This window comes from Trichogramma pretiosum, unplaced genomic scaffold (assembly GCF_000599845.2).
Source record: "Trichogramma pretiosum strain Unisexual culture from Peru unplaced genomic scaffold, Tpre_2.0 scaffold16, whole genome shotgun sequence".
In the NCBI taxonomy this organism is placed as follows: domain Eukaryota; kingdom Metazoa; phylum Arthropoda; class Insecta; order Hymenoptera; family Trichogrammatidae; genus Trichogramma; species Trichogramma pretiosum.
This window is the reverse complement of record NW_019641647.1, coordinates 2,330,167-2,352,999: the sequence shown is the minus strand read 5'-3', so window position 1 is coordinate 2,352,999 and position 22,833 is coordinate 2,330,167. Positions and strand designations below refer to the sequence as shown.

The window sequence follows — 22,833 nt, the reverse complement described above, 5'->3', positions numbered from 1 at the left end:
AAATTCTGTGCGAGTTATAGACAGTGTATTTTTTCTGAAATAATCGTCAATTATACTGTACTCTTTAGAAAATGCTATTTGAATTATACTTTTACTTGTAAATTTATAAGTTTTAACTTTATTGATGGTTTTTTAATAAACGAAAAATTTGGTAAATTAGAGAAATACATTAATGTCTTTATTTAATATAAAGTGAATACAATTAATCATTTTGCCATGTCTTTTTTTCAAAGCACAGTTTTTTATTTGTAACATTACAGAAATAAAAAGTAACTTTGATATCGTCGGATGAAGTCAATCACCGGCAGAGGCTTTTTCATGTTAGTGAATCCATGAAATTTAATTCATGCAATCAAGAAGAACTATGAAACAATTTCAAAGAATTACTAAAAAAAATTAAGGTATCCCGAAATTTTTTTTTTATATTCTACACTTTCATTTTTGCATATAAAATACATGATTGAGATCCGCGAAAAATTCGTGGTTGATCTTCGCTCTTCAATTGAGTAAGTCTTAATTTATATTTTTACAATTGTTTTTTTAAAAACATTTAAATTTTCATTAACTACTTAAGTAGAATGACATTTTATTTTTGTACAATACAAAGTAATTATAGTTATCAGTTACCATTTGTTTTTTCACAATTTTATAAATAAGCTATAATTTACTGCGTTGACTTCTGAGAAAAATGTACACATTTGTAATGTTTTTAGTAACTAACATTGATAGTATTTACAAGTTTGTAAATCTTTTTTGCAAAATGTTAAATGTTAGTTTATTCCCTATAATAATGAAGTCTTTAAATATATTTCTTTTTACAAGGTTATTTATTACATGCTTTATTTCACGCAATTCACACGATTCAATTCGCAATACTCTATCAAGAACTAAAAAAATAAAACTGATAATTACATAAATGCAATGTGTCATTTTCGTGTAAACTCTAGAAAAAATGATCGAAAAGTCCTAATTAAACCTATATTATCTGATTATTCTCGAATGTACTTGTCAAAATTTGTAGCTGATTAAATACATTAAACACATCATCTTATGACGTTGCAAAATAAATCAAAAATGTAAAGATATTTACATATCCGTTAGGAATACGTTCAAGCTAGAGCTCAATTACTATCTAAATAACATGGAAGATGGATATAGAAAATGAATTACTTCTCTTCTTACGGATTTCATGTTGAATCGCACTTATTCATAATATAAAATAATAAAACAAAAAAGAGAAGCATCTTACATGTAAGATTGTAGAATGCAATTTTTCAAGCCAAATTCTACACTTTCTAAAAAAACATAGAATAAAAAAAGATCATATATTTAATTCTTTTTCCTGTGACCGCAAATGAAAAAAGAATTAAACGAATGAATTACAAAAAAACGCAATTCGTACAAATGAAGTAACATTAATTGTAATTACTTATCTACAACACTTCATAGCGAAATATCTTCAATTATCCACTATGTTTTTTTTAATATTTGTCTTTATCCATTTTATACACATGTAATCTTTATCTGTTGCATTTCACTGAGAAAATAAATAAGAGGTATCTTGGTTATTTCATCTTTCGTTTTCTACTAAAAGTGTCCGAGTACAATCACCAGGCGAATTTCTGTCTATACTAAACAACATCCCTTTAACATAAAGACATGCATTTCGTCTTCTCTATTTATTGATTTTTATGAGTTCTTTCGTGTTATGTTATTGGCAAATCAATTTGCCAATTATAAGTTCATAGGCCTTTACTTTTCAGTGCGTTTTGGATTTCCTTAAAAATTTTACATATTCAAACTTATGGAGCCTTTGGACATTCAGATTTTAATCACAAATACATTGAATTTAAATATATTCTTGATGTATTCAATTGTCATTTTAAATTGTGTAAATTTCTAATATCTTAAAGAAAGTGTATCTTTAGCTCTCATTTATCTTCGTTACATTGTTATAATTAATAACTGTTCAAGCTTTTTTAAATTTTATTGAGTCTGAATTTTTTACTGTGGTCACCTGTGACCACTGCTGCTCTGATCATTCAAATCGTATAAAACTTGGGCAATAGTTCTAGAAGATTCCACTTTGCTAAGTGCTACGCCAGCTAAATGAGGTTCGTATGCTCTTAGATGTCTGAAAAATAGTAAATTTAATAAGTAGTCAGATTTTATACCGAAAGTCCAATTAAATATTATTTACGAACCTTCTACCGTGTGCAGAATATATGACTAGGTTTCGCAGAATAAGGGCTGCTGTTAAACGAATACTTTTTGTGACGGGTCCTTCATTGTCATCCTGTAATATATTAAGTATTTCTATACAAATTTCTGAATTTTAAACGTAATTTGAATACATATAATTGAAATTTGCGAACATGAAAATTCTATATTATTTTTAAACATTGTTAAGGAGATACTAGTTAGAGTAAACATTAAAATTTTCAAACATGTTTTTTAAGATTTTTACTGAATATTTTCATAAAGAGCAACGTCGATCTTTAAAAAAGAATAAAACAAGTGACTGCACATAGCTTTTTACAGACACTTTCGATTAAAATCTCAAATAAGTATTTGAAAATTTGTATTACCCTTGATTTTTATATTCGATTAAATTCAGTGGCAGTTTAAGTGAAAGTGTTGGATAAGAAGTTGCTGTGGATAAATGAGGATTGTAAGGTGCAGAAGTGCAAATGCTGCGTGATATAAAGTAAGTGATGTTGAAGCGTATGTAATAGCGTCTACAAAGCGTAATAGGCATGAAACATGCGCTTCAAGAAAAGTAACTCATCAAACCTAAAATATTCCATGCAAAGATAAATGGGAATAATTATATTTTTTTTGTATCTAAATAAAATATCCAAATCACTCCTAACAAATTTTAAAATAAATTGAATAAATTGAATAAAAATTATTTCATAATTTGAATGAAATATTATTTCTACCAAAATTAAAATTTAATCATAATTGGTCCAATAACATTTCATAGATGTATGGACAAAACAGAAAAAGCAAAACCACACGTAGCGCGTATATTTCTAATCTAATACACAAGACGACAACGTAAATTTATTTAAAAACGATTAGAAAGTTTTTTTTTCAAGTCGTCGTTACCTGTTCCGGCGAAGGATTTTGTCCGGGTCTGGGGGAAGAGGAGCTAGTAGTGGCTGCAGCTGGCTTCGACGGCCTTTGCTGCTTTGCCAAAAGGAGAACAAGAAAGTTCGTTTTTAGGTTATCAGAAAAATTTGCGTACAATACATTATAGAAAGATAGTATACATTATTAAAAGATTATTTTAATTTCAATTCTAAAATGCGAGAGAAAGATATTTTAAAATAGAAATCTCTCAATGAAAATTTGAAGATCAACTATTTAGAGCAAGTAAGATATCAAAATTGTCTTTGATAGAAAGATGGATAATGATTTTAAAATTTACCAATAATTCCTTAGGATTTACGAATTCCAACGCATGCCTTTTGATGGCATGTATAGCAGCGTTTGGTGCGTAACCAGAATTGACAGGCGGCGTTAGCGGTGCCGTAGTCGTCGAAACTTCCGTCTTACCTGACAATGTTAATTGCTTTCTTCTAGCAAGCATTATCTATTAAATTATAAAATATTAGCAAGTTTACCAGAAAAGGTTTTAAAGAGGAAATTTTAACTGAATTCTAATTTTACCTCGTCGCAACAGTGTCGATCGTACAAATGTGTCATTAGAGAAAATCTTCGGCGTTTTAAAGCATCGCAACTAGCCCACTGACAGATAGTTTCATCGTTACCACTGGGACAGTGAGCTTCACACACGTGCATATAAACTTGTTTAGGTGTCTTGAATTGCCTATAAAAATAAATAGTAATGTTAGTTACATAATAATTAATATAAAATTAGGATTTACATTAAACACTTACTTCAAGCAGCCTCTCCATTCACAAAGAAATTTGTTAGGATCAATTTTAATAGTGATGGTTTTTGGTGTATTGCTAGGTGGAGTAGGAGTTTGACCTCTTGCATTATTGTTGCTAGTTGAATTCGCGTTCGTCGTCGTTGTCGTCGTCGTCGTCGTCGTTGTCGTCACCGTCGCTGCTGTCGCTGCTGTCGCCGTTGTCGTCGTCGTTGAAGAAGTCGTCGAAGATAAATTATTCTGTGGAACACTTTTTTCCGATTTACTAGGTGTTTTTTCGGTTTCTTCTTTTTTTATTTCTTTTGGAATTTGTTGAATTTTCGTGGCATTGACAACAGTTGTTTGCTGTTGTAAAGGTGTAGTAGGTCTCGACGTTGGTGGTGTCGGTATCGGAGCAGGTGTAGGAGTAACAACACGCACGGGCATGGGACTGGAAGGTTGTTGCGTTGTCATTTGTACCGGTAATGAATTAGTCTTAACTTGTTGCTGGACCATTTGAGTAACTTGCTGAACTACGTTTGGGCTGTTAACGACAATAGTTCCAGCAGATGAAACTAACGGCGATTGTATATTAGCCACAGTCGAGCCTTGTATAGCTGCTCGAGGTACCTGAGTAACAACAATTTGCTGACCCTGTGGCGTCACAGCAACCATTTTTTGGGCCTGCGCCGGTGACGATGTTTGCGGTTGTAAAATAATGATAGTTTTAGTATTTGTACCTTGTTGCTGAGCTACCAATACAGTTTGAGGCTGTCCTTGTAACAATGCTGTCTGGGGCTGTGCTAAAACATAATTTTGACCACCACCACCAGATATCACGTAATGCGTCTGACCCACAGCACTTTGTGGTACTTGAAGTACTTGCTGCTGTTGCGATTGAGAATTTTGTGTACGGACATTTGCAAGTGCACTGGCAGGAACTGCTACAATTTGATTGTTACCTGTGCCTATATTTTGTTGAACAACAATTTGTCGAGGGACGATTAAACCCTGTTGTTGAAGCTGCTGTTGAAGTTGTTCACGAGTTATACCGATTTTTTGTGCTGCAGTATGAACTTGAACTTGTTGCTGTAACTGCTGAGATTGTTCAGATGCTGCAGCTTGAATTACATTAACTGAACCAACTGCTGAGGTAACTTTTGCAACACTTTTAGGCGGTTCTTCTTTAATTTCCTGTTTAATTTCAGTTTTGATTTCTGGTTTAATTTCTGGTTTAGCGGTAGGCTCTTCTATTAAATCTGCCTCGTCTTCAATTATATCAGCAGCAAGTGCAGCATATAAATTGGCCGCAGTAGATGATACAGTTACCTTTTCTTCTTCGGCATCTTCAGCTTTAATAGTACTTTCAGGAGATGATGTACCATTAGCATACTTTGATTTTTTACAATTATTCAAACCCTTAGGTTCCGAACAATCTGCTGACAATGCACGTTTCATAACCAAACGAGGAGCAGATTCAGCATTATCCTCAATGACTTCTCTTTTAATTTTAACATCGGATTCTCTAAGGGCCTGTAAAATCAATTAATTTGTTTAGAAATAGTTTGTATTTTAAATACAATGTAATATAATAATATAGCAAAATATCAATCATAGTGTGATTAAAGTAGAAAAAAGTATTGGTATCATTTTGTTTACATACCCGTACCTTCTTTATATGATTCTCTACGAGATCTTTAGTTCCAATAGTTCCGTTGGGTATAAGTTCTTTTTCTGATTTTCTTTCCAACAAATCAGCAAGCATTACACTTTGAGCAGATTTATCTTTAAACCCTGCACAATTGGAATCTTTGGACGAACCATCTTCTTGAGCATCTATATCTAAATTACTTGGAGCACCATTAAGAAGTATACCTTCAAATGAAGTGAGAGAATTTTCTTCCTGAGTGCCTACTCCTGAACAATCACGACTTCCACCGATACCACTAGAGGATGCTAGAGAATTATTTGTCGAATCAGAATCTTCTATGACTGGTGTATTTTGGATTTTGTTCGCATTAATGTTTGCACTTGATTGACGTAGAATAATATGATTAGAATCCGTCGAAGAAACAAACAATTGAGGTGATTGATTACCGTTATCAACCTCCATAGCTTCAATCTGAAACGCACGAAATATATCAATATTGAAATCATCAAAATTAGTTCAAAATATATAGGTATGATAAAAGTTAATAATTAAAATTACTTTTTCTCCATTGTTTGACACCATTAATTTAGCTCCATTTAATCTCTGAACTTTTTTTACTGCAACCACTGTCTTATTGGGTTTTACACTAATTATTTTCAATGGTGTAGTACCAATAGTTTGGACTTGCTGAAGCTGTTGCTGTCTCTGTTTCAATTGCTGTTGCTGTTGCTGTCGTTGGGCCACCTATTACATTTGTTCATTCCAATTATTTTTTCATAAATAATATTGATTTAATAATACTTTGATATTAAATAACTCCATAATAAACCATGCTCTGTTAGTTAATACTAGAATGGTTATCAGTGCCTTTTGTTAAGGGATAGAAGGAAAAAAAAATAGTTTTAAATTGAGGGGATTCCAAAGCTTTTGGTATCTCCTTATAAAAACAATATACAACAAAACAATTATAAAAACAAAAATTAATCTAGGCATGCCAAAAAATCTAGACTACTTAAAACACACATAAAAAAAATCGAAATTAAAAGAATAATAACGGTATGATTGATAGTTCTCACGCTGCAAATATCCTTGAGATGCAGTAACAGCTTTTTCATAATTTAAAAATATGAGTTTAATTAACTAAGAATAATGATAATATCAATAATAATAATAATAATAATAATAATAATAATAATAATAATAATAATAATGATAATAATAATAATAATAGTGTGTAATTTGTGTGTGAAATAGAAAGGATTTAAATAAAATAATAATAATAAAAAATTAAAAGTCAATAAACCATTCCACAATTGAAAGAGGTTAACACTGATTTGAAATTAACTGATAAAATTCAAAATTAATCAAAAAACTATAGATAGCTTTTGACCTAATAACTTTTAAAATTACTACACTAGTCTATATTAGAATACAAAACAAAATCAGCAGGTCACTAAGTACCTGGCCGGCAGTTAGTAGCTGGTTGGCACTGATGCTGGCTGTTGTTGTAGTATTGGAAGATTGCACACACTCATTTCCAACTGTTACCTTAGTTGCCAACAGGCTTTTTATTATGCTCGATGATGTTGCGTTACCACTTCTGATTGGGTCTTCTTTCAAAATTACTTGAACAGTTTGTGGTTGTTGTGGTTGAGTTGATGAAACAACTGGTTGTTGAGTACCACTTGCAAGTAGTGCATGACTGAGATGTGGGTGAGCTACAGAAACCTGAATTAAAAAAAGAGCTGTTTGTGATTTGATTTAATTTGATTTGATTCGATTGTTTTACTACTGTGAGCATTACAATAGATACAGTTTTGAATAGTTTATCCAATTCTAGAAATTTAATGCAATTCTAGAGGATTTTCAGGAATATTATTACCATAATTATCAGAATGTAATTTGAAATTAAATTCTATACTTTTTTTCGCAATGTATAAATTTTTTTTTAAACTATATAGATATGATTAAAACATTGTTTCAGTCAGAAGTATGAATTAAGATTTTTGATTCAGGGTGAAATTCAATTTTATATTAATTAAATTTGACCATTGATATGATAGATTTAGTTGACGTTCAAAATGAACGTTTTTGACAATTTGTATGAATAGCAGTATTCGTTTATCATTTTTGTTTTAAAAAAATAAGTTTTTAAAATGCTAAAAATTTTCATGCAAACATGAATAAACGAGAGCTCATTAATTATTTTTTTATAAATCTGTCCATGATTATAAATGTATTGTTGATCTAAATTCAATAAAATAGACTTATAAAATTTATCTTTCAAAATTTTATATAATAAGCATAAATCATAAATGATAAGGATCTATCACAATTCCAACACCAGTAAACAAAGGTCTTTGTTAAAAGGTAAGAAATGGTTTGAGTTCTCTTCAAGTCTATATTAGAAAATGTATAAATTATGAAAAGAGGTAAATTAGATAATTATAGTCAAATAAATATTAGCTCTCTCGATTGATAACTGCTCGAATCTAGAAATTTCTCAAATTTTTGAGTTGAATTTTATTTCATTTAGATAATGAGCTGCTTAAAATTAATTGATGAAATGAAATGAATTGTTGAGCATTTTGCAAAAATTGTTTTACAAACATTTGGAAGTGTTTGTTGTTATTATTATCGTTGTCTTTAAGCATGATTGCATTTTTCATTCGTGTATGTGTATTTGAATATTTTTCGTAGTATTAAAAGTATCTAGAATTTATGATAAAAAAAATTTCATAACGAAATCAACTATTTATTACAATTTCTGTTAAAAAGGAATGCTTATACAATACGCAACAAAATTATCGAAACAAAAAATTTTATCGAAAGTTGTCAATTTTCAACTGTTTCTATCTACGTCTGTTTATTTAGATCGTATCAAGACGAATTTTTATGTGATTTTTTGAAAATGTTGTTCCTTTTAAATCCATGTACACTATGAATGAGCTCGAGTCAATATCGAGTTACCAGTAGTAGTTGACCTACAGGGCGCAAAAATAATCGTAGAGAGCTCTATTTTTTATTTAAATTTCTCGTTGAAAAGAGTACTTTGCGATGGTGTATGTTAGATTTTGATAAACAAATTACTGTAGTCCATGTACACGTTTAAACAATCAATTTTTTTTCAGCCTTTTTTCGTGTTGCGCTCAAATACTACTGGTAACTCGATTTTAACTCGAGCTCATTCATAGTGTACATGGAATAAAAAGGAACAACATTTTCAAAAAATCACAGAAAAATTCGTCTTGATACGATCTAAATAAACAGACGAAGATAAAAACAGTTGAAAATTGACAACTTTCGATAATTTTGTTGCGTATTGTATAAGCATTCCTTTTTAACATACATTGTAATAAATAGTTAATTTCGTTATGAGATTTTTTTAATCATAAATTCTAGATAGTTTTAATACTACGAAAAATATTCAAATACACATACACGAATGAAAAATGCAATCACGCTTACAGACAACGATAACAACATACACTTCCAAATGTTTTTAAAACATTTTTTGCCAAATGCTTTTTTGCGATAATTTTTTTGCCTAGTGTAATATCATTCTAGAACAGAAAATCTATCAACATGCTAATAATATTTTCACGCCCTTTAACCATAAAAAAGCATTTTTAGAAAAAATATGCATTGTTTGTTAAAGAAAAATATCGAAAGCTTTGAACGAAAGTAATGACTATATCTAATATTTAAAAAATACATTAAGAGCAACAATAGAGAGAGTACAAGTCAAAAGTAATAAAAACTTGATGCGATGCAGATCAATAGATAAAGAAAATATAGACATCGGAGAGAACCCACCTGACTCGGGGCTCTTATACACGGGATTGTGGCTTTCGCCGGGGCGGACAGTTGGGCTTTGAGGATGGGGGATGACGGCGCCATTGTGGACGCCGTCGAATTATCGTTAAGATGATGTTGCACCTTAACTGGCGTTGTTGTTGTCATCGTAGACGTCGATACAGCATTGTTCGAAGTTGTAGCTGTACCAACTGCGTTATTAATTGTAGAAGTACTTGCACATACCACAACTGGATTGGGATTAGCTCGAACAGAGATTCCTTCGTAATACTTAGAATTGTTGATACCTTCGCTTCCAGAATTTATTCCACCAAATACCGATCTGTGAAAAATATACAGATTTACCAGTTTTATTGTAAAAAATCTTTTAAAGATAAATTAAAGTAACATCGTGAAATATTACGCACTTTACACATCTTGGAAAATGTGCGGGAGCAATGACACCTCTTCTTCCCGATTGCGTGCAAAAGCTAAAATATTTTTTATAAACTTCTTCTTGTTCAACTTTTCCTCCCACAGCGGGTTCATAATTAGCTCGAAGAAAGTTGACGGCAAATTGGTCATTTTCTTCAATAACTTGCCGATGGGAATATTGTTGCTGTTGAGCAGAAGCTGCTGCTTCTGAAAAAAAAACAAAATCAATTATGTAAAGTTTTAAAACGTAGAAAAATGCAAAATAATAATTTATATAATGTCAATTTACTTGCTGCAGCCGTATTTTTGGGCGTGGAGGGTCTAGAATTATTGGCAGTGTTACTATTTTTAATCGGCGTCGTCGTTTGTACTTGGTGCACTTGTTGCGTTGACGGTTGAGTAACAGTTGCTGTATTCGTAACCTGTTGCTGAGGCACTGTCTTAACAGCCATGTGTTGCTGCTGAGAAGCAATCAACGACGAAACTGATATCGTTTGGTGAGGCGTAGGTGAAGGGCTACTGTTAGAACTCACACTTATAGCCGTCGGAGCCGCTGGCACGGTACTGTGTTGTACGGGCACCGTAACCACTTGTTGTGAATGAGGTGACGGGCCATGCTGACCTATTGTAGCCTGAGGAGTTTGAGGCGTCGATGGTGTCTGTGGTTGCGAGCTTGCTGGTACAGACGACACCGTTTCGACTACCTTCATGAGTATACATGCTTTAGGTCCGTAACTTTGAGCTTCCACAGTAACAAGCGCTACGAGCGTATCGATAGCTCCTCTGACTCTAGAAACACTCGTGCAAGGACGCTCACCCAGCGAGGTCAAAGCATAGAGGCATTCGAGAGTATAAACTAACAAAGCTATGTCGCTCAAAGCCAAGAACCTGCATATAGTCTCGTACACCTGATCATCTAGACTAAGTGTGAGCATTTCTTCGTTAGCGTCTTGTTGACTGATTTTGTTTAGGACGTCCAAACAACTTATGACTATAAATCTGTCCTGAGAGTGGATACCTTTGGTTATACTTTCTAGTACCATTTTCGACATATTCTCGCCAACTTCTCGCAGTACTATTTCGTTGGCGATGTTTCCAAATGTATCGAACCCTAATTGATGAAGACAATTCCAACTTGCTCTGACACACAGCATGACGAAACGTAGCAAAGATATATTTTTGGCCAGAACAGGAGCATTTTCCGTGGTAAAACTGAGATTACGAAGTATAGTAGCTATTTGCAGAACTCTTTGACCATAAAGGTCTTGAGTGCCAAGTGTTCGACCAACACAAAACAATTCCCGATCATCGTCATCAAATTTGATGGTGCTAGCAGCGCGTTCTCTGAGTGCCGCTACAACATCGGTTTGTAAGTGAGGCGCAAGATGCTCAGAAATTATTTCAATGTCGTTATTAAGATCCCTTTCTATGTCCATAGAAGCATCGTCAAGATCGATCGAACCTTGCTCGGTGCTTTCGATACTGGTCGATATAGGATCGTTGAATTTCCTCCAACCAAAAACTTTCTTCCCGGAATCTTTTTCACTTTTCTTCATGTAAATTCTTTCGTCGGTTAGCTGAAGTAGATTACCATCCTCTACAACATCGTGCCAAAACGAGTTGATTGAGTAGTTTCGGACTTTCGAGTAGCTTTCCACGAATAATTGTCTCGTGCCTGGCGAATCGTAGACACCCGCATGAGCCAATAGGTGATTGATAATTCGTGGATAGCGATCGAGCCTAAGTAAGTGTTTGCCCTCGCTCGATAATAGGTTGCATACATTAATAGCAAAGTCTTGCTCGTTCGGCAAAGGCGAAAGCAACGAAAGTGCCAGTTTATCGTAGGATGTTGGTTTGTAGAGATTCGACGACAAGCCATTATATTCACGAAGAGATTCTGAAAAATATGAATGTCAATTTATTAGAAACTACTTTTCACTCAATTAAAATTAGATCATAATTATTGTCCATAGTTTAATAAAAAAATTAATGCAATCAAGAAATTTTTGACCGAATGAAGGCACTGTAAATGTCGCCTATTATATTAAATTATTGGTTTTATGAGCTGGTAACTTTTTTCATACATTTTACCGTGACTTTTTCGATGAAAGAGCAAGCTTAATTTTTAACATTATGCACGAAATTAAAAATAAAATATAAAAATTAGGCAAGATGAATGCAGCCTCTTCGTAAAATTTTATAGAAGTTTATGGAAATTATGGGAAGAACTATCAACTGTTCTGTAATATGTAAGAAAATACAGTGTTAAGCTCCAAAAAGAAACTATTAAAAAATACACTGAAAATGTTTTATCAATTTTTTTAAGTGAAACTTCGATTCGCGCGTCGGATATGGGAGGTCAAACCGTGAAAAACAAGCGTCCGTCTGTCCGTCCGTCCGGGCAGGAGTAAAGATTGAATGTTTTTTTTTAATTTTTACAGATAGAGATATAAAAATTAAGTGTATTTTTAGTGCCCTCATTATATAAAATATGGTATACAGTAACGCATGTATGTTTTTTAGCAGATTCAATAAAACTTGTGACAAATTTTTAAATTGTTTTTTGTTCATTTAATGTGAATTTAAGCGTCGGTAGAAGATATTTTTTTTAAACATAGTGCGTTATTTCATTTTTTCCATTTATCATAAAAGGATTAACAATTTTCTAGAGAGAATAAAACAGTTATACAACTGAATGCAGTAACAATAAACTCATAATTTTTTTTATTTTTACGTGTATGTGTATTAGACCGGGTCGTTTTTGCAAAAATTTTTTGTATCGCCTGGGCTCATGGCTGAGCTAAAAGTTCAAGGTTTCAGATAAAAAAAGCCGGGCTGCAGAAGTCAAAAAAGTGACCGGATCCGGTGTCGATAGGCTTTTGAAGTTTAAAAACGTGCTTCGGAAATTTAGCAAAATCGCTCTGAAAATGGCAATCATATATTAGATTGCTAACATTGTTCAGAAGGTAAAATTTATGTCGACAAGACGTTTTCTTACGTATTTTTGTGTGTAGAATCGAATTCCGTAGTCAGTTTTGACCTAGGAGGACGATTTCATTGAAAAAAATGCACTTTTTCGATATCTTTATTCTGCGTAAAAAACAAAAAATCGTCTTGTAAACGTTTAAAAATGAACAGAAAAAATTTAGAAAATTTTTTGACACTGCTAAAATTTAGGATTTTTTATGACAAATCCAATGGTATAAATTAGTATACACTTTGAAATTATTTTAATGCAGAAAAATACATCTTTATCCCAAAAAACGACATTACGAAAAATTGAAAAATCGAAAAGTGTATTAGTTTCTTCCAGGAAATGGCTAAGTAGAATCAACTATGGAAAAAATTGCACAAAACTATCTGATAGGTTTTTTTCTCACCTTTCCAACGCCGGTTTCAGAAGTTAAAAATTCGCAAGATTCGCTGAGATACAGCTATTTTTGTACGATGCATTTTTTAAGCTTAAAATTCAATAATTCTGAGCTAGCTCTATTCATTAAAAAACCAGCGAAGCAGAATTTAAGCTAAAAAATGCATCGTACAAAAATAGCTGTATCTCAGCGAATCTTGCGAATTTTTAACTTCTGAAACCGGCGTTGGAAAGGTGAGAAAAAACCCTATCAGATAGTTTCATGCAATTTTTTCCATAGTTGATTCTACTTAGCCATTTCCTGGAAGAAACTAATACACTTTTCGATTTTTCAATTTTTCGTAATGTCGTTTTTTGGGATAAAGTTGTATTTTTCTGCATTAAAATAATTTCAAAGTGTATACTAATTTATACCATTGGATTTGTCATAAAAAATCCTAAATTTTAGCAGTGTCAAAAAATTTTCTAAATTTTTTCTGTTCAGTTTTAAACGTTTACAAGACGATTTTTTGTTTTTTACGCAGAATAAAGATATCGAAAAGGTGCATTTTTTTCAATGAAATCGTCGTCCTAGGTCAAAACTGACTAGGGAATTCGATTCTACACACAAAAATACGTAAGAAAACGTCTTGTCGACATAAATTTTACCTTCTGAACAATGTTAGCAATCTAATATATGATTGCCATTTTCAGAGCGATTTTGCTAAATTTCCGAAGCACGTTTTTAAACTTCAAAAGCCTATCGACACCGGTTCCGGTCACTTTTTTGACTTCTGCAGCCCGGCTTTTTTCATCTGAAACCTTGAACTTTTAGCTCAGCCATGAGCCCAGGCGACACAAAAAATTTTTGCAAAAACGACCCGGTCTAATGTGTATAATTTCTTAATTTAAAAAGTTTCAGGTAAATAAATATTTCTAAGATAATTTCCCAAATTTAATATGTATTCGATCGAAAATTAACCTACTTTTAGCAAATTAATTTATTAATTTAACTTACCAGCTATATTATGTTGATTGTGATTGTAAGTCAATGGTACGGAATGAAGTGATCGAGCATTCCATTTCCGATGTCTTGAATCGTCATCATCATCGTCTGCTTGATGACCATCTTCACCAAGGAAATGTACCTTTTCGTATCTATCTAGGTACCTGTAAAGACAATCATTGTTTTAGTTCAACGATTTTATTTCAGTTTACACAATACAAAAAAGAAAGTTTACCTAAGATAAATTTGTTTGAGACCAACACCGCTATTAACACAGCCACTGGGCAGATGAAAATCTTCGCAAAGTTGCGTCCATTCATTTTTATTGTTTACCTGTAAAGTAGAGTATTTGATTTTAGTGATGAATAAATTATGATTGTAATAATATACTAAAATAAACGTCCTATTTTTAGAATTTATAATTTACAAGTTTCAAAGATGTTCATTTCAGCAATATTTGTGAGTAAAGAGATATACATAAGTAAGAGATAAGAAAACATAGAAGATCATTATAATGTATAGCAAAGAATGAACAAATCTTAATACGAGGAGCTCTAAATTATGTGGTATGTTGGACTTTATACGAATTTCAAAGTATATTTTTCTAGGAAGAATGTATTTCCTTTTCATGTTGCAACTTTCTTCACTTCATTTCCTTTACCGAATAACGCATTGAAGTAAATTTTTTAGTGCATTGACGAATTTTCTGTCATTTTTAAACTACAAATAAAAAAAATGTTTTTAAAATTCATTGTCAGCTAGTGCAAAATAATATAATATTTAGACAAAATTGCACATCAATATCTTTACAATATCTCTGCAAAGGTACTCAAAGTCTTTAAACCGTGTCGTTATTCCCATGATCTCGAATAGAGTTCCATCAAGTTGTTATATGAAAATTTTTATTTATAAGTCAATTCACAAAGCCAAAATATGTTAAATACCAAAGAGAATGAATGCTTCATCAGGCTTTTGCTTTTATTATTAACATATATTTGCTCGTGTTAAATTCAAAAAAGGTCATTTTGATTAGTAGTACTAATTCATATAAAGACCTTGTTCTTCTTTGGATAACAATGAATATATATCAGATAGATCAAAAAAGTATGTAAAGCACCAATTAGTTTACTGAGTACATTTCAAGACAAATTTCAATATATTTTGAGTCAAGACACGTGAAGAGAGTTGATTACACATTTATCACAGTCGGGGGGGGGGGGGNGGGGGGGGGGGGGGGGGGTCACTGACCCTAACACTGGATTGCCGATAAAACCCAAACAAATCGTTACCGGTTTGGGTGTTTTTTATTTAGAAAATCGAATGTCTTCAACGGTATACGATAGAGACAGATCAATATCGAGAAGAACTGTAAACTGATCGTATTATTTGGGCGTGAAGGTAAAAGATATAGAGAGGGAAGAAACTAAAATATCTTTTATTGTACACCTAAGCCAACAAAAATTAAATAGGGGCATTAAGCTGAGCTGGGGCTGTAGGAACTAGGAACGTACCATGCGGCGTGTGCATATAAACGCACGCGCATGCGCTTTCAGTGAACACGTGCGGATTATGATTGTATACTTATTATTGAAACCTTGGTTGGGCATGAAAATGAGTTGAACGTATGTAAAGTTGTGTTACGGTTAATATAAGGAATCAGTTGAAACCATTTAAAGTGATTAATTTTTTTTGGCATTTTAAAAACTTGATAGTATCAATAATTTACTTTGATTTAAGAAAAAATAAAAATTAGCGTACGAACGAATTACGAGGTACAAAGAAATTTCATATGCATTATTGATCATTTAAAATTAAATTAATATTTTATCTATAAATTTGACGAATGCAATAAGATGTCGAGTTGTCAAGAAAGCATCATTTTTTATTTGGGTTGTGGCATTTAACTGTTTCCATGTGACATTACACATCCATATCAAGCTTCAAAATAAAACGATTTTTAAGAAAAGCAAAAGGGAGGGTTTCCATAGGCTCAAACTGTTTTTAGATCTGTGTGGTTTATTTGCGTTCGATTGATTTTGAATTATGAAAAAGAAAATCTAGACAGCAATAGAAGTAACGGTAGTAACAGTACTGAGCAATGCTAGAGTCTCACTGCTATTAAGTACATTGAACATTTCAAATAGTATTAGTTACTAGAGCGCTATAGTAAAAAAATTGACTGATGGTAATAGTAGCGGTAACTAGATTTTTTGGTAGATTACACTACATACTCCAGTAATTACATAACAGATACGTTCTAGTAACTTGAACTAGAACGTTATAGTAATCTTAGCTCAGTCGCAATTTTTTCGTAGATAAATAAGTTACAAATTAGTTATATATCGAACCAAAATATTATAAATATGGGTCAAAATAATACTTTTTTACAAAACCGTGCGCACGTATGTCACCGATCTTGACGCGCTTTTGGTATGTTATAGTACATGGTAAAAAGGTCCCAAAAAAAAATTTTTAGACCCCCTCCCCCCTCCTACCCCCCACTTCCGGTATAAACGTCCATTTTCGATCTATATTTTTTCTGAGGACATGAAGCAAGTAAAAAATCTGAAAAAATTCATAAAAATACTTTTCCACAATCCAAACAACCTTGAATTTTTTCAGATTTTTTGAGTGCTTCAGGCCTTCAGATAAAATCATTGAAAATTTCAAAAATCGAGATACGGCGGTATGAGCCGATGTAGTACTCGGAAATTTTTTCAGTTATTTTTCGCATTAAAAAACATAACCTCAATTTTTTTCAGATTTTTTCAGATTACCTAACGCACCTTTTGAAGCCAAAAACCGATTTTTTTGACGAAAATAATTTTTTTAGGACAGTACGGAGCCTCGAAAAATCTGAAAAAAATTTTTTCTTGTTTTTTTCATCAAAATACGTAATCTCAAATTTTTTCAGATTTTTTAATTGAAGGCGATAGCTTCTAGGGCCGAAAAATGCTATTTTTAACAAAAAATGGTTCCTAGAACCCGATGGTTCCGGTGAAAAAATTTGAAAATATTTTTTTTGAATTCCTTGTCAAATTTTAATAAATTTTGACCGTTTCAAAAGTTCGATTGAAGCTTCCTAGCTCATTTTAGAGCAGGACAAAGATTAGTGCAAAATATCTGAAGACGTTTCTGAAGACATTAAGGAATGATAAAACTCGTTTGATGCTCTAAAATGAGCTAGGAAGCTTCAATCGAACTTTTGAAACGGTCAAAATTTATTAAAATTTGACAAGGAATTCAAAAAAAATATTTTCAAATTTTTTCACCGGAACCATCGGGTTCTAGGAACCATTTTTTGTTAAAAATAGCATTTTTCGGCCCTAGAAGCTATCGCCTTCAATTAAAAAATCTGAAAAAATTTGAGATTACGTATTTTGATGAAAAAAACAAGAAAAAATTTTTTTCAGATTTTTCGAGGCTCCGTACTGTCCTAAAAAAATTATTTTCGTCAAAAAAATCGGTTTTTGGCTTCAAAAGGTGCGTTAGGTAATCTGAAAAAATCTGAAAAAAATTGAGGTTATGTTTTTTAATGCGAAAAATAACTGAAAAAATTTCCGAGTACTACATCGGCTCATACCGCCGTATCTCGATTTTTGAAATTTTCAATGATTTTATCTGAAGGCCTGAAGCACTCAAAAAATCTGAAAAAATTCAAGGTTGTTTGGATTGTGGAAAAGTATTTTTATGAATTTTTTCAGATTTTTTACTTGCTTCATGTCCTCAGAAAAAATATAGATCGAAAATGGACGTTTATACCGGAAGTGGGGGGTAGGAGGGGGGAGGGGGTCTAAAAATTTTTTTTTGGGACCTTTTTTCCATGTACTATAACATACCAAAAGCGCGTCAAGATCGGTGACATACGTGCGCACGGTTTTGTAAAAAAGTATTATTTTGACCCATATATATAATTTTTTGACTACGGAAAAAAAATGAAAAACATATATTTCTAAATTTTAAACACATATTTGTGTTATTTGGGTAATTTTAAGCAAAAAGTGTTTCTGGTAAAATTTTCGTAAAATAATTATACCGAGATATAGAGACTCAAAAAGTAAAAAATGCACATTTTTGCAATTTTTAAACACTCGCAACTTTTAAAATAACAAAGTTCAAGCGATTTTAGACACGGCATTTTTAAGTTAAACCTTGATCTATAAGATCATACTAATATCATAAATGATTCATCATACTGGACATGTTTTTTTTGCACTATAAACATCGGCGTTTCAGAGCGTGCTAACTGCAAATAAGTACCGACCCGTACGACCGTTCCGATTCCGACCCTCTCCCCTGCTCCATGATTTAGCTGCACCTTATCAATTAAGGTATACAGTCAGTCAATAGTTATACTATAATAAAATAGTAATGCTCACTAGAATACAAACATGGAAATTTTACTAGTACGGTAATAGTGATGCTTACTAGAACCTCTTGTACTATAGCGCTCTAGTAATTATAACTAGCACAATTAGTTCTGGAGACTATTTGAAATTTTCAGTGTAGCTACTATAGCAATACGTGGATTATTCCCGTGCCGGGCGTACGCTGTCTGTCTGCATGTGTATGAGTGTACTGTTGTTGTTGCTCTCTCTCTTTTCCTCTCTCTTTTACTCGCTCGCTTGCTCGTGGCATCGAGTGTGACTCGACTCACTCGTTGGTGTGTATATTCTGTATGTACCCCGCGGCCCCCGAGTTTGTGGCTCGAGCAGCAGCGCGACTCGACCGACTGACCGACCAACTGACAGTCAGCTGATCGTCCTCTCTCGCGTGTGCCAGAGGTGGAGAGGAGGAGGAGGAGGAGGTGGAAGAAGCGCGTGCCGTGTGCTTAAGGGAGAGGGAGAAGGGGGTGTCGGTGGGCGACGTGCAGTCTAGCTCCACACACACACACACAAACACATATACCGGCCGGCATTTTGAAGCAGTAACAGCAACTCGAAGTATGTTATATATATTTGCTAGTGCTTTGCACTCGAACGTAGTCCAAAGACAGGGCAACGGCACGCGTAATCGAGATACGAGGCACGCACATGCATACAATACACACACTCCCTCAGTCAACGCGCTCGTACATGGTGTCGTCATCGAGAGGAGCGACGTATATAACATCGCCAAAGTAGATACCGGTATTTTTTGTCTTTGCGGCACTATTATAATGTCGCTGCTTCAGCCGTATTCGTCGTTGTCGTTGCTATCAGCGGATCGGTTGTTTTACTTGGCCTCGGACGCAGATACTTGCAGCTCTATGATTTTTAAACATGATGAAGTACGATTAATCAAGCTGAAAGCTGATCGAACTGCTCAAATCCACGCATTGTATAATGAGATGCATGATTAAAAAGTTAACGAATGCATTTCATATTAAGTGAAATTTTAAGTTGGGATCATTTCATATTATAGTGTCTACAGTTCCAAAGTATTGTAAATACTTTATAAGTCTAATATCTACGTCAACAAAAGAATCGGATTTTTTATAAAGAAAGCTTTCACTTATCCTCAGCTCTTAGCACATTATTTGCGACTGAACCATGCATCGATAATAAAATAGAACCATGTTTACATTTCAAAACATTTTAAAGAGCCCAACTGTACACGTGTGTATAATTTTCTTTCGAAAAAAAGTCAAGTTTCGGTTATTTTTGTGTCGGTTTAAAAATTAATTTTTATTATTAAAATGCCGTTAAATTTTTATTAGCACTGCGAAAGTATACCATATTGCACGTGTACGCAGGAGTTCGAATGATAATCGAACTTCTGTCATTCTCTCTAATCACCATCATTTAAAAACATTCAGTTTAGAATGTAAGTAAAAAACACATGACATACTTGTCTCAAAAGAACCCGAGTTTTACCCAATATGAAAATAAAAGTAATAGTAGATTACAAGTTTTGAGGCTTTTTAGTTTTTCACTCTCTGGGCATGAATCATACTAGTTCTATCGTCTTTAAAACATAAAAAAGACTTATAATAAATTATAAGGTTTCAAACCGGAAGTATAAATAAAATTAATAGTAAATAAGTCACTAGATATAAACAACAATTCTTATCTTTTTAAGAATATAAAAAACATGTATTAGTTGATGGAACTCAAAAAACATTATATATAAAGCTCTACTTTCAGTCAAGTTTGAAATTCGTTATAATTAGTCACTTCATAATGAATTCCTTTCGATGGTTGAAATAAAAAAGGCAAAATTCTTTATAACGTAGTAAAAATCTCTGTATAATGAATTTCAATAGGTTGATTGAAAAACTTCATCAAAATAGTTATTTTCATCGTACTATTGCATAAAATATTTTTGTTTTTCTAATCTATATTTAGTTAGATTTACTCATCAAAACAGGGTTGTAATCATTCCAAATATAAGAATTTGATTAAAATCAAATTTGATTCACAAATAAATGTTGATTTGTGATCGAAAAAAAGATTAATTTACGAATAAAATTTATTCAAGAATTAAACTGAATTTGAATCGTAAATTGACTTAAATCTTTACAATCTTGCTTTAGAATTACTTTTGAAACGGATTCTTCAACGAGTAAACGAAAGTGTACATGCTAATCCTTTTTACAATTTATATCAGATGAATCGTGAGCTTGTTTTGTAATTGGTAGCTGCAGAATTTATATGAACTAAATTTTCAGAGCAGTATATCATACACCAAAATGTCGAAAGATGAGAAAAAATCGATTTATCCAAAAGTAATTAGCAAGAATAGAAAAATGATTGATTTTAATTCATACGTTGCTGAAGTTGAAGATGATCGACGGAAATAGTATAGCTAGTGTTTTGTGTTGTAATGGCCGATAAGAGGTACACATGCATACATTTTCTTTCCGAATCAAGACATAGTACGTAGTTTCAGGGCGATGAAGCACATCAAAAGATTATTTACACATGCACTGATACATATTCAAAATAGTAGAAGAAAGAGAGAGGGAGAGACCGTATAGAGCATATAGGCTTTGTCGTGAACTCAAGGTGCAGTGACCTCTAAAGCATTGCTCATATATATGTCGATAGTTAATACAATCGATAGAAATGAGTGTGTGTATGAGAGAGAGAGAGAGAGAGAGAGAGAGAAGGTTTACCCCTTCACCGCGACTATTTTTCATGTATAAGCATGTGCAGGGGTAAATTGAGTTATAATCCTCCTGCTCAATAGTGTCGATATTTTTGAGAGAATAACATTGGTCCGGCTTTGTTAAGCGCGTTAACCTGCTTCGGCACGTGTTGTATGAGACAGCACGTGCTTTTTAAACGCGTGTAATAGTATATTACTGCCCTAGGCCCTAGTGTGTAAATTATTTATTAACTTCACTACCGATCACTCCAGATAATATTGCGATGTGATCATCGAGAGGAAAACTTTCAAGCAAAACTGTTGCACAAACACAATATAAAAGTAAAATAGGGTAGAATGCCTAACATCATCAGTTCGTTTTTATATGGCGACACAAAACGCTTCAACTGGTTTTTCGAGGAATGCGACTTGTCGAAAATACGAAACTTTATGAAGATTTTTTTTACAAGCATAAAATAGGGAGCGTGTGGCATATGCTTTTGTTTGCGAGGTGAATACACAATTTCCCTTCAGATTGTAACATTTGTTTACTGCCGAACTTTTCCATGGCCACATTTAAAAAATATATAACGTGTGAAGTTTTGCTAAGAATAAATGTATGTTAAAACAGTTACTCAATGGTTATAGTGGACAAAATTTGAAAAAAATGTTTATTGCTAAGGATTTTCTCAAAAGCATTAATCTATCAGCCTACGAGTATTTTATTTGCTCGAATAATGTTTACGTAATCATTATTTTGACAGCAGTCATAATATTTCGAAGCAAGAGGATTTATAATAAACAAAAATTTGCAGCTTTATTTATTTAAATAGATACGAGCGAACATATTGACAGTCGTATGCGGTACGAGAGCTCGTTCATCGCAGAAACAGTTCCTGGCAGTCGTGTATATCTTTCTCTCTGCATGCGCATGCTTATATATAGCCGCACGTATAATATACACGGGCATATAGCATGGGGCGCCGTGTTGCCACATCTTCTTCTTCCTTGCGCGAACGGTCGACGGTATTATACAGTGTAAATGTCTAGTACACGGACTTGTCGCGCACTTATACGGCTCATCCTCCTCCGTATACGTACAGGCGTGCACTGTACACATACGCGTGTGCATATGTGTAAGCGTGAGCAGCCACCACCACACTCCCATACGTGTTCTGTGCTTTTAACTCTCTTGTCTTCGCTTGTCGCCGCTACTCTATTATACATCCTTTGTCGCGATTGCACGCGCTCGTGTTTTCTCGCGCGCATACGCGGATGTGAACTTCATCATTTAGAAATCTAACAGCCCCATCGAGCATGACATTGCTTCTACGTTATCATCCTTTGAAACAACAATGTATTAGCAATATATTTTTGAAAATAATTTTCAAATGTTCTGTTACTTTAAAATATAAGTTAGCCAAGACTTTTTTATGCTAGCACTTGGTTTTTTCATTCATTTTTTTTTGCATCTGTCAAAATCTATCTATCTACCATTTTAATGTAAAATAAATTACATCCTTTAGTACCAGCTGACTATCCTGTTACATTGTACTTCCCAACATAGTTTTAATTGGCATATTGAATACTTTTTTACATTGAACGAAGTAACTGCATTTAACAAGAAAGTTTTGCAAACATTAATAGAAAC

At 33.0% G+C, this 22,833-nt stretch overlaps 1 protein-coding gene across 5 annotated transcripts in view; it reads right to left on the bottom strand.

The window, feature by feature from the left end:
• Positions 1 to 156: 156 nt before the first annotated feature.
• The window catches only part of LOC106659338 (serine-rich adhesin for platelets), a 29,828-nt gene continuing 7,151 nt past the window's right edge, over positions 157 to 22,833 (bottom strand). The window contains exons 3-16 of one of the 5 annotated variants that reach the window (XM_014381847.2): positions 14,350 to 14,447; positions 14,127 to 14,278; positions 10,049 to 11,656; positions 9,753 to 9,966; positions 9,469 to 9,667; positions 6,991 to 7,257; positions 6,088 to 6,273; positions 5,542 to 6,000; positions 3,907 to 5,411; positions 3,676 to 3,835; positions 3,434 to 3,598; positions 3,112 to 3,189; positions 2,205 to 2,296; positions 157 to 2,134 (exon numbers count right to left, since the gene is read on the bottom strand). In XM_014381847.2, the coding sequence (XP_014237333.1) occupies positions 2,014 to 2,134; positions 2,205 to 2,296; positions 3,112 to 3,189; positions 3,434 to 3,598; positions 3,676 to 3,835; positions 3,907 to 5,411; positions 5,542 to 6,000; positions 6,088 to 6,273; positions 6,991 to 7,257; positions 9,469 to 9,667; positions 9,753 to 9,966; positions 10,049 to 11,656; positions 14,127 to 14,278; positions 14,350 to 14,447 (5,304 nt within the window). In that variant the 3' untranslated portion in view covers positions 157 to 2,013. The remainder of the gene's footprint in view (positions 2,135 to 2,204; positions 2,297 to 3,111; positions 3,190 to 3,433; positions 3,599 to 3,675; positions 3,836 to 3,906; positions 5,412 to 5,541; positions 6,001 to 6,087; positions 6,274 to 6,990; positions 7,258 to 9,468; positions 9,668 to 9,752; positions 9,967 to 10,048; positions 11,657 to 14,126; positions 14,279 to 14,349; positions 14,448 to 22,833) is intronic. The other 4 variants (XM_014381853.2, XM_023459851.1, XM_023459852.1 and 1 more) reach the window with 4 other exon arrangements.